The following is an 11,426-nucleotide window of genomic DNA, read 5'->3' as shown; positions in this document are numbered from 1 at the left end:
AGACAACCTCAGTGAAACCTGTGCGTGGTGGAGACAGAACTGGAAGAGAGTGTTTCACAAAAGGAATATTTATAATCTGCTTGAATAACCTATGGTTTTAGTAATCAGACTTCACAAAATTAGGAGTTGACTTGAGTTGCTCTAACAGGAGCCCATGAGGATGGCCTTGTCCCAGCATTTCTCCAAGTGATCACAGTAACCAGCATCTCAGACAGGAGGAAAAGGGTCACAACTACTAAATTAAACAGGCACGGACTCTGTAGGCAGCACACCTTAAGTAGAAGAAGAATGTAAAAGGATTTAGAATTAAGTAGGCTTGTTGGCAACCCATGAAATTCAGTAAAATGGAGGGATGTGATTAAAAAACTGTGTTCATTTTTATGTTACCAAACTGAATTTTCTACAGAGCACCTTTGAATTCATTAGTTTAGAACTGCTTTTAATTTGGTGTTTCCCTTGAGAGCCATTATATTTTTCTGCTGTCAGCCTGATGTTGAGGAAAAAAAGAGAAGTGGCAGATGTGGCGTTTTCATCTGGTGTGCTTCATAGTTAAAAACAGCATTAACTGCTATGCACAAGCAGAGCATTACTTTTAATAATCCATCACAACTATTAAGTAGTTTAAATAAACTTCGTTTCAAAGATTGCTGCCACGTAGAGCTAACGTATTTTTTCTTGTTCATTGTAATCCTTCTGTGTCACAAAAGGATGTGTATGTTGGTTGGGTTTTTTTTTTTTTTTTTTTTTGGTGGTTTTTTTTTTTTTTTTTTTTTTTTGGTGTGTTGTTTTTTTTTTTTGTGTGTGTAATACACCCACTTGCAAAGTATTGAAAAATCTTCAGCAAAGGGAATTTAAAAAGAAAATTATATAGATGTCTGGCAAAAACAGCATTTCATATTGTTCTTACAGTATTTTATACTTCTACTCCTGATGTGACTATATATAGTTTACAGCCTCATTTACTTTAATGTGCTACCTGAATAACATAATCATAGCAATAACTACGGTATAGGGTGGTAAGGTGCATGAACCACTAATGCTTTCTGACGATTTAAATGACTTGTTCATAAAATGTTCTTTTAATAATAGTGGTAAAGCTTTTAGCACTAGATGTCAAAAATGCGAAGAATGTTGGCTTTTACAAGTGTTATTTCTTTTCTAGCTAAAGTGTGTTTTAGTAATAAGCAGCACCAAAAGCCAAGGTTATGTGGCTCTCTGCTGCACGGCAGGATCTAAGAAGAAGACTCTTCCCACTTATGCAAACAGCTTGACCTCTGCCTGCACAGTTATGTAACGTCCCTAATGTGTTTACTGTTTCTTTGTTTAGTTTAACAAGATGTTTCTTTTATCAAGAAAAGGTCAGTATAACCTGCAGGAAAAAAAAAAAATATAACATCACAATAGGTGCAATATTAGTCTGTCATAAAGCTCTCTTCAGCAAGGCTATGTCTTTGTGCTGCAAATCGGGCAGAGTTGAAGCACTAAAGGCCAGCCTTTCCAAAAGGAGTGTGCTGGGAAGTCAGCCAAAGACCAGGCTGGGGGGGGTGGGAAATAATAATTTTTTTAAAAAATAAAAAAGAAAGTGAATCAAGAATCTATTTCTTTCTGTATCTCCAGGTTATTTGGCGTTACAGGAAACTGTGCTGCCTGCAGCAAACTCATACCTGCTTTTGAGATGGTGATGAGAGCAAAGGACAATGTTTATCACCTGGACTGTTTCGCATGTCAGCTTTGTAATCAGAGGTAAGAGAATTTCTTGGGTCTGCTCCGTAAGCTAAGGGCTAGCTCAGCACTGCTGTGGGCATACATTCCAAAGAGGAAACATTTCCCACTAGCAGAACCCCAAGATGGAGAGCAAGACCTGGATGCTGTTCCTGGGACTCATACAGAACACCTTTCATGACCTTGGCCAGAAAACTTTTTGTGCCTCAAGTCCGCATCAATAAAAAAGAATAATGTTACTTCCTCTCCTACAAAAGGCTGTCTGTCAGGTTTAATTAATTAATATTTATAAAGGTCTTTGAGATCCTTTTCTGCAGAAGAGCATAACAGTACCATTTGTCATTATTGCATTAATTTCACTTTAATTCTTCATTTTTATCACATTTATTTCTTTTAAAGTACACATTGTTGCTTCCTGTTACCAGAACTATAATCTTTTAAATTTAAAATATGTTGTTCCCACCATTTCCTCTGTGGCAGCATTGGACCTCTTACAGTCCTATTTTTATTTCCATATCCAAACTGTAGGTTATAAAAATCCCAAGGATCCAAACCTGACACCCTGTTCTGAAGCATCACCCATATGGCACAGTTGGAGAGCAAGTGTCAAAAACAGTAAAATTGTAACATCTGATTTTCTCAGAGGTGAATAGAGCCAAGTTTGGACCAGCTACACTCCGAGAGCAGCTGGAGATTTTACCAGGAGCTCCATTTCTGACTCCACCTAAGCTGACAGCAACTTTGCCAGGGACCTCTATGAGGTCTAAGGAGTGAGAGAGCCAATTATGTCCACTCCTTAATATCCTTATTATTCTCAGTTAGTTTTCAGTTATTGCATGATCCTATTTAGCAGTTTATAGCCTTCATATATTTTTCCATTTCTTCAGTAGGGAAGAAACGCAAGATATACATTTTTAGGGAAGCAATGAAAAATTAGGAAGATGCTAGTCTAACATGACAAATCTAAACCAGCTCTACATAAGCTTTCCTAACTCACCTTGTCTTACAGTGTATTATTTTTTAACACTGTAGTCATTTAAAAATCAAACATCCCTAAAGAACCATAAAATGTACAGCTGCTAATAAGTGTAGCACACTACAATTATGCTCTTTAAAAAAAGCCAAATTGACCTTTTTCATCATGTTGCATGGGAAATTAAAATACCAGACAAGTAATAACCACTGCTTAAACTATATAATAATGCAAAGTAATTATAGGTTCTAATGCTATTTAAAGTCCTATATCAATTTTGTCTTGCCACAGAACTGAGAAGCCCAGCAAGGCAGGCAGAGGCTCCCACAGTACCCATTTAAGAGACACACACAGAGTGTCCTGGATTGTTTCCTAAACCCTTCACATCCTGGTTTTTTTTTCCAAACCACACTTCTGGTATCATTATTAAAGCCCCTAATATATTTCTGTTGTTCGCTTCATTTATTACATGCCATAATGGGGCTGCATGTCTTTAGTGTTGGTTATGCACAATTAGCACTTAGTTATTGTCTTGTCACTTCAGCCCATACAAGACAAACTTCTTTAATGTAAGAAGTCAGCTAATCTTCATCAGTCAAGCAAAGCAGACAATGTTTGTTAGCCGGAGTGCAAAAGATTTTCATCATAGTTAGCACTCTTGGATCTGAGGAAGAGAACTTTCTTTTTACTCCCTCCACCCCCCACCACCAAAAAAAAAAAAAAAACCAAAAAAAACAAAAACCAAACCCACAGCTGTTATGAATATTTTTAATATTCCTCTTTTACCATTACAACTGCAAACTAATGTGCAATTTCACTTTGCAGCTAACACACATTGTGGAGTTCCCTGGGGCTGCTGATCCCCCCTGGAAAAGTGCTGTTAGATGCTTCTGAAATGGAGCTTAACTGGGTTATTTAATAATTCTCAGCCTTTTTATTCCTGAGCCTTCAATCTAATCTTTTATTTGATTTTTACTTTGCATGTATTTTGGGCAAAGGGTTGCTGAAATAGTCTTACAGGTGTCTTAAACTGAGAACAAAAGAATGGATTTACCTGAAATGCAGTCTAGTTCATCTAGTGAAAACAGGGAGTGGTTCCAGGAGTTTCAAAGAATTTCATAAATTCTCAAAAGTGACCCCAATCCTGATTCCATTGCAATAGCTCTCATGGAGCCTAATAAAGCATACTGCTTTTAGGGTTCCTTTCTTCCTCACAATGTGGCCCTCTGAAGAATGAATTTTGTTGTTTTTTACAAAAAAAATCCTATTTCATGGGTACTCCAACATAGCTCTTCTGTGGTTCCTATGGCAAAGCATCCCAATGACTACATTCTCTCATTAATAGCTTCAAATCTTTTGCTTTTTGTTACCTGAATAAAAATAAATCTCCACATTGTTAGACACCTGGCCCATCAGCAGCTTGGGGGTTTTCAGATCTACTATAAAACCTTTTTCTGTTCTCTTTTAAACAGAAAAATCTTATCACTCACCATTTCATTAATAATTTCTGTTGTCCTTTAGGATCATTTTCTCTTCCTCTGCTCAAGCTAAACAAAATCACACAGCAGATTCTGAGTAAGGATGTGTTTATAAGACTTCAGTTTAACTTTTCTAAGTTTCTGCTGTCCTTTTGTATACAAAATAATGTTATTGAGGGCTTTTAGATTTGCTTTTTCCTTTCACTCCAGCCACTAATTCCACCAATATGTAATTTATTTACTGAAGAGAACATTTTAATTTTTTTTTTTCACAAACAGATCAAATATATCCAAAAATCACCAATGGGTGTGTCAAGGCTCACCAACTATTGCAGAACTTTTTTAGCCTTATTCCCCAGTTTCACATTTTCTTCCCCCCATTACATTTTAAAACCTTGGGTCCTTCTCTACAGTAGTTTTGCAGAGTATGTAGTGCTCTCTCTTTGATTCCACGTTTCATTTTCAGTTACATTCCACCGTTCAGTTTTTTTCCTAACAGAATGCATGCAATGATCACGAGAATACAAAGCTGTTTCTTCAGATTGCAATACTTTGCCAACACTGAATTTTTTTCGGATGCTCTGGGCCCTTGCTCCTTCCATCTCCTTCTTCTTTTCAAGCTAGGTAATATTTATAGTATTATAAATATTCTATAATATATATATATAATATATATATTATATATAATGTGTTTATAATACTATATTATAAACATAGTATTATAAACACATCTCACTGCTCCTTGGGGCAGCCCATCCTTTGGTCCTGCTATTGCATGCCCCTCACATTCCTACCTTTTAAAGTGTTGATCCTGGCCCAGAGAGATGCCTGCCCTTTTTTGCCTAGCGCCCTGTGTGATGATTCTGTGATTTTTCTGCTTTTGTGGACAACTTCACTGTTTGCTTTATTATTTCTGAGTATCTACAACTCACCATCCAGTGCAAATATCGCTGTGGATGGTAATTAGGCTCCCTTCACTTGAGGGGACTTTTGTTCAAGCCATGAACTCCAGCCCTGAACTAACACAACATGCCAGTCCCTTTATTGGCCTCCTGAATGTGGCTTTTTCAGAGTGAGTAGGAAAAGGCATTGTCACACACACTGTATTCCAGGAAGACAACTGTGGACACAGGCCTGAGAGAGAGCTCCTGAGCCACCAAGCCTGGTCCCCTGGTGCCAAATAGGCAGTGTCTCCTATTTTCCCCTTCATAAAGCTATTCAGCTCCAGGATCTAATTGCTCCAGCCAGACAGTTTCTGAGATATTTCCCCCACGTTTTTCTTGATACTGATGCTTAAAGCTGTAGCAATTTTGTGTACATTAAGCTCTGCTCCTAGCCTAAAGGTTTTAGCATCCTCTTATCTCTCATGTCTCTGTCCAGCTTACTCCTAATTTGAAGTTTTTCCATCGCCTAAGTACCTGCAGAGCTTAGTGACAGTCAGCTTAATGGTGTGAGAGTGTTCCCCTTTCTTCTTTGTACACATATTTAACTTCTCCTCAGAAGCCTTTCACCCCACGTTGACAGTAACCTCAATACACCTCATATTGCTGAAAATCTAAAGGTGGGGGGAGGAAGGAAACCACTGGAAAAAAAAAATCAACTTGTAAACAGACACTGCCTTTCACACTTTGTCAGGCTGCATGTGTGTGACTAGCAAAACGGAGTGGAAAATCTTGCAAGTGGGCTCAGCTGTGCCTTTGACACTTTTGACACTTTTGACTACAGAGATGATGTCAGCCTGCCTTCGGCTTTCCCACTTCCCCGAGTTTGTGTGTCCTTCCTCTCACTCTGCTGGCGTCTTTAGCGCCTTGTTCCCTACTCCTGTGATATTCTCTCTCTGCCGTTTGAAGTCAGCTCAGAGTATGGCTTAAAACCCCCATCTGCTATGGCTGAGAGGTGTTTAAATCGCCTGTTCTACCCTTCTATCTGAAATTGCCCTTATTTTAATAGAAACTGGACTAGAAATGGTTACATACTCATTGAAATTGCTGTCCTGATGTAGCTGTAAACACTTACCTCCAGTATAAACTGTAAAATGCCCACACAATGCTGCCTTTGTTCTCTGTCAAGCAGGGGAGAGGCAATACAATGCCAGGGACGTCCTTATTTCAAACACCAATATTAGATTTTTGCATGAGTGGTCATTTCATAAATTCTGAAGGCCTGAGTACTGCTTATCTTCATTATATGTCTGAAAATTTAGAATACAAATTAACATATTGTCCATACCCAGTTTTTTAAAACACTCCATGAAAAGAACACCGAGTTGAGTTTTGCCAGTTGAAGTTGAACTGGGATTCTGCATGGTACTGGTGAAAATGTACAAACTCAGGCATGGCTCCCACTTTGCAGCCTCTGAAATGGACATTTTGACAGAACCCCGGAATTAATGAGCCACAGGTGTGGACTGATGAACTGCGGTGTAAAAGAGTGGCTCTGTTCTCTTAGTGATGCGCGCAGATGAACGTTAATGCGAGTTCTGCTGGAAGCTCAACATTTAAAAAGAGAGGAAAGGGGAAGAGTAGAGCCCAAGCTGCTCACTGATTGCAAAAAGCAGAGGGGAAGGGTGTGGGTGGGGTAAATCTGAACTGTCTTAATCCTCAGGAAATCAACTAAATGCTTCCAGATTTTGCTTCTTTCTACAGCCACAGAGATCTGGCATTACCAGGGGAGGCACACACAAAGCCATCTTCATTCACAGCAATACTTCTCTTGCTTTCTTAAGTAGTCTTCAGTACCTTGACACATGTCCTGTGCATCAGAAAAGATGACAGACAGCAGTGAGATCTCCTTAAATATCTGTTCTGAACAATGAAAGAGCTACTTCTCAAAATAGAAGTTTTATTCTTCTTGTGATTAGTCTAGGCACACCTTCCCTTCCAAACAAGGTGATAACAGAGGTCATTTTGTAATTTAAATGGCCTTCCTTTTGCCAGTGTAAAATATGACAGGGGTTCTAGGATGTAGGTTAATTATAATGGTCATTCTACTAATGTCACAGTCGTGTCAAAAGCACTATTATCAATTTATGGTGCTCAGTCCAATCTGGCATGTTAATGCAGCCTATTGTATATTCTTTCCTCTTCATCTTGCATGTCTATTAAAAAAAATTGGGTGAGGGTTTTAGGGAAGGCTGAAGACTACCATCTGCCTGCTAGAAGAGTAATAATCTTGCCTAATTATATACTCCTAGCACAGTGGCATCTTAATGTGCTCCTCGACTCCGTTTAATGTGTGTGCCCAAATTGTGCCCTGTGCCAATTCCATAAAAAAACCTCAACCTTAGTGGGAGGCTAGGCTTCAATTTACCCTCCCATTTTAAAGCTGAGCAGTGTGCAAACCCAGTCGGAAGTGGTTACAGCTCTTTCACTTCAGGAGAGGCTAAATCTGGTTTTGAGACTCAAATAAGGTTGAAAGTGTGAACGGCCAGAATTCCTCATACTTCATCTGCTTACTTGCCCTATCCCATTGTACCTGGGAGCCAGCATGCCAGGATTATAGGTTTTTGACCTTGTGCTTACCTCTTTGTCATCCAATGAGTGCACAATTCACACATTTAACACCCGGGGGTCCATGCAAGCCAAATGTGCTTGTCACTGATCTTGCACAATATGAAAACAGCTGCAGAATTTGCAGCAAAGCATCATGAGCAGCAGGTTTCCCCCAAGGCACGGGGGACCATCCAGAGGATGCCCTCCCATGCAGGCAGACCCCAACCCACAGGTTATCAGACAGACAGGCCACTGGCAGCCTCTCCCTGTCACTGTCATATTTTCTGAAAAATCCCTTGCTAGGATTTTCTCCTGAGGAGCTGAGAAGCCTCAGAAAAGAAATGTCAACAATAACTATCTGATGGCTGTGGAATGTGCTCTGGAGATGATTTACCAAGAGGTGCATCTTTGATTGGTCCATGTGAGTTGTTTTTACTTAATGACCATCCATGGTCTAGCTGTGTCAAGGCTCTGAGCAGTCACGGGTTTTTATTATTCATTCCTTTCCAGCCTTCTGATGTACTCCTTTCTCTATTCTTTTTAGTATAGCTTTAGTATAGCATTTTTATATAACATAACACCATAAAATAATAAATCAACCTTCTGAAACATGGAGTCAAAATTCTCATCTCTTCCCTTGTCCCTCAAACACAATGACATCTCCCCAGGACAGCTGCACACCTGGAGCACGGGGGATCCGTGGAGCTGTGTGTGTTTGGAGTCACTCGTGCAGAAAGCTGTCACACGCCACGCACACGCAGGTAGAGCACTTCTGGCTCCACTTATCAACTCTGCCAAAGCAAAAGACATCGGCACTTTTTATTGGGAAAGGCATCCTGGCACTCCTGTGCAGCCCTTGCAGTTTAATTCAAACTGTGACTCTTCTCCAAAGGCTGGGAAACAAAATCCTTCAGCCAGGGCTTTGGTGCAAACAGTGTTGAGTATTGCCGTGCAAGCAAACTGCACTTCAGCAGTGGATTTTTCGTTTACTAAATGCTTTAAAAAAATTACTTTGCTGAGGTCTGTCTTAACCCTGGAACAAAAGGAATACACACAGCTGAGCAACAGTCTCAGTTCAGTGTTTTCTGCTGGGTGCAGGGGTGGTTTCATCTCCCCCTGATGCACTGGTGGATTTTCTTTGTCTTTTGTTGATTTTAAATGCGACTTCTTTGGGAAAAACAAATGTTACTTGTTGGCACTAGTTAAGATTCCTTTACATAATCTTGTAAGGTGCACAAAAGAATTTTTCTCAGCATTGCTGTCGATGGACAAAAATACAAAAGATGGAAACTAGGAAAGAACAACTTTTATGTATGAATTCTGCATTTCAACATAGCTACTCAAAATTATTTTGTGGGGTTAGTAGCCTAGTATACCAGGTTTGGGGTGGGAAAAATAATAGGAGCCTCTACATTCTGTAAGACTGTTAACCATAAATAACTTAAAGATTTTGGAATCCTCCCATAATCTTTATTTTCAATCATCAGCAGCAGCAGGCAGTAATCCCACAGAAAAAAAAAAAAAGTCCACAAATAAACAAACCAATTTTCCTTTAAGAGCAGAGCTAATTCTTTTCAATCCACTTTTTTATTACACTATTTTCCCTCTATCTATTTAGCTAGCATAAGGATAAATTTCCAAAGCTACCCAGTTGGAAAATAAATGGGTTCACTGTTTGTCTAGCATTCCAATCTTCACAAATGTAAATCAGTCCAACTGCTACTCATTTAAACCTCCAACTTCACAAAACATTAAAGGACTGCTTTCCATACACAATTTAATCTGTAACAATTCACCAAGATTTCTGCCTGAACATCATTAGAAATTGACTATCTGATAAAGACAGACCACTATCAGGGGTCACGTGGGTCAACCTGTGTCATTTATGGAGTTTTGCTGGGTCAACTCCAGCAGGCACCACTATTTGAAGGTTAAATTGTTACAATTAAATACATATCCAGCTATTCCCATAGCTACTCTGCTGTTAAATCTACCGTAAACAACACGAGCATTTATATCTGACCCTAATTGTGTCCAAGATGTCACCATTTGGAAATTATATAAAAAAAAGGACATTATAATCCCTTACACATTAAACAATACTTCATGTACCGAGATCCATAATTAGCTGGTTTCATTTGTTCACATCAGTGTTAGGGGGTTCATTTAGGTTACTTTCTTTCATTTTAATTGGAATAAGGCAAGCAGTGCCTCCCAATATATTTCATAGCTGGAGAGTTCACTACAAACAAAGCCATGTAACCCTGCCAAGGCAGTCACTAGGGAAACTTTTTTCCTGCATTGGCCCCATTCACTTCTCCCTAAGCATCTTCCAGAAGAGCGGCTTTGTCAAGGAGAAGAAGGACTGCAGGGCGTGTCAGGGAAGAACCCTCTTAAATTCAAGCTTATATTTTTAGCTGGGAAATCCTGCTTTTCAAGAAGTTTGAAGTCAGCCAGCCAGGACCATTAACATTACGTGATTGTCCTGCTCATCAGAGAGAATAGAACAAAATCTCTCAGTGGTGTTTTGCAGCAATCAGATAATTCTGATGCACGTAATACTGTAACAAGGTAGGTGCACTGACACCACGAGAGTAGTTAGCTGAGTAACTAAATTTATAATCAACTTCTACAGGGAAAGGAAAAAAAAGGAAAAAGGGTTGGGTTTTTTCTCCATGTCTGTGTGTCTCTGGTTTACATGTACTTTACAGTAAGCTGTGTGTGTGCTAAAGCAGTTCTCAGATTCACCATCTTAAATCGAATCTAGTGAAATATCCAACTGGAACACAACAAGAAATTCTTTATAGGACACAAGACAAATACAAGATATGTCAAACAAGCTTTCCACTGCATGCTTTGCTATACTTTGTCTTCTTCTGGTTTGCAGGATGTTTACTTTCCACTCAGCTCAGCAGCCTGGGATATTTATTGTGTTTTTAGCTGTGTGCCAGTGACCTGATCCAGGACTCCCACAGCCCACGGTGGGCTTTGAATGAGGTCTTTGGCTGGGGAAGCAAAAGTGCCTGAATGCACTAGATTTTGTTGAAAGCACAGGATTAATTGTGGCACCAGGGCAATTCCTCTGCTGGGCTTTCCCACGTGCACACCTGGGTGCTGTCCAGCCAACCCTTGCCCTACAACCCTCACCTGTAAGACCATGTCCCATCATTTACCCTCAAACTCTCTTTTTCTTTTCTCTTTATTATTTCAATTTCAGATTTTGTGTTGGAGACAAATTTTTCCTGAAGAACAACATGATTCTGTGCCAGACAGACTATGAGGAGGGTTTAATGAAAGAAGGTTATGCACCCCAGGTTCGCTGATCGGATGCCACATCATTAAGAATAAAAAGCACTATGTTCTTTTATCTTTTTTGCTCAACATGTATATAAGAAATGACACAGGAACCTACTGAATAGCATAGATATAGGGAGACAGAATGGTTGCGTGAAATAAAAGGCGGACTGCATCTGTATGTAGTGAAAATTGCTCCAGTTCAGAGTTGAATGTTAATTAAAAAGGTACTGTATATACAGCTGGATTCTTTTTGCTTGCTCTTGGGATTTTCAGTTTGTTTGGGGGTTTTTTTTGTTTCTTTTTGTGTCATTTGGCATGAGATGTTTATTTTGGACTATTGTACATAATGTATTGTAATATTTGAAGCACAAATGTAATACAGTTTTATTGTGTTACCATTTGTGTTCCTGTTTGCTTCTTTGTATTGTTGCATTTAGTACAATCAGTGTCTAAACTTACTGTATA

At 39.3% G+C, this 11,426-nt stretch overlaps 1 protein-coding gene across 1 annotated transcript in view; it reads left to right on the top strand.

The window, feature by feature from the left end:
- The window catches only part of LMO3 (LIM domain only 3), a 54,882-nt gene extending 43,789 nt beyond the window's left edge, over positions 1-11,093 (top strand). The window contains exons 3-4 of the mRNA XM_041398706.1: positions 1,618-1,743; positions 10,882-11,093. Coding sequence (XP_041254640.1) covers positions 1,618-1,743; positions 10,882-10,987 — 232 coding nt within the window. The 3' untranslated portion in view covers positions 10,988-11,093. The remainder of the gene's footprint in view (positions 1-1,617; positions 1,744-10,881) is intronic.
- Positions 11,094-11,426: the final 333 nt, after the last annotated feature.

This window comes from Onychostruthus taczanowskii, unplaced genomic scaffold, assembly GCF_017590055.1.
Source record: "Onychostruthus taczanowskii isolate IOZ18803 unplaced genomic scaffold, ASM1759005v1 scaffold15, whole genome shotgun sequence".
Classification (NCBI taxonomy): domain Eukaryota; kingdom Metazoa; phylum Chordata; class Aves; order Passeriformes; family Passeridae; genus Onychostruthus; species Onychostruthus taczanowskii.
Note: the sequence above shows the minus strand (reverse complement) of the source record. Positions and strands in the feature narration are given on the sequence as shown.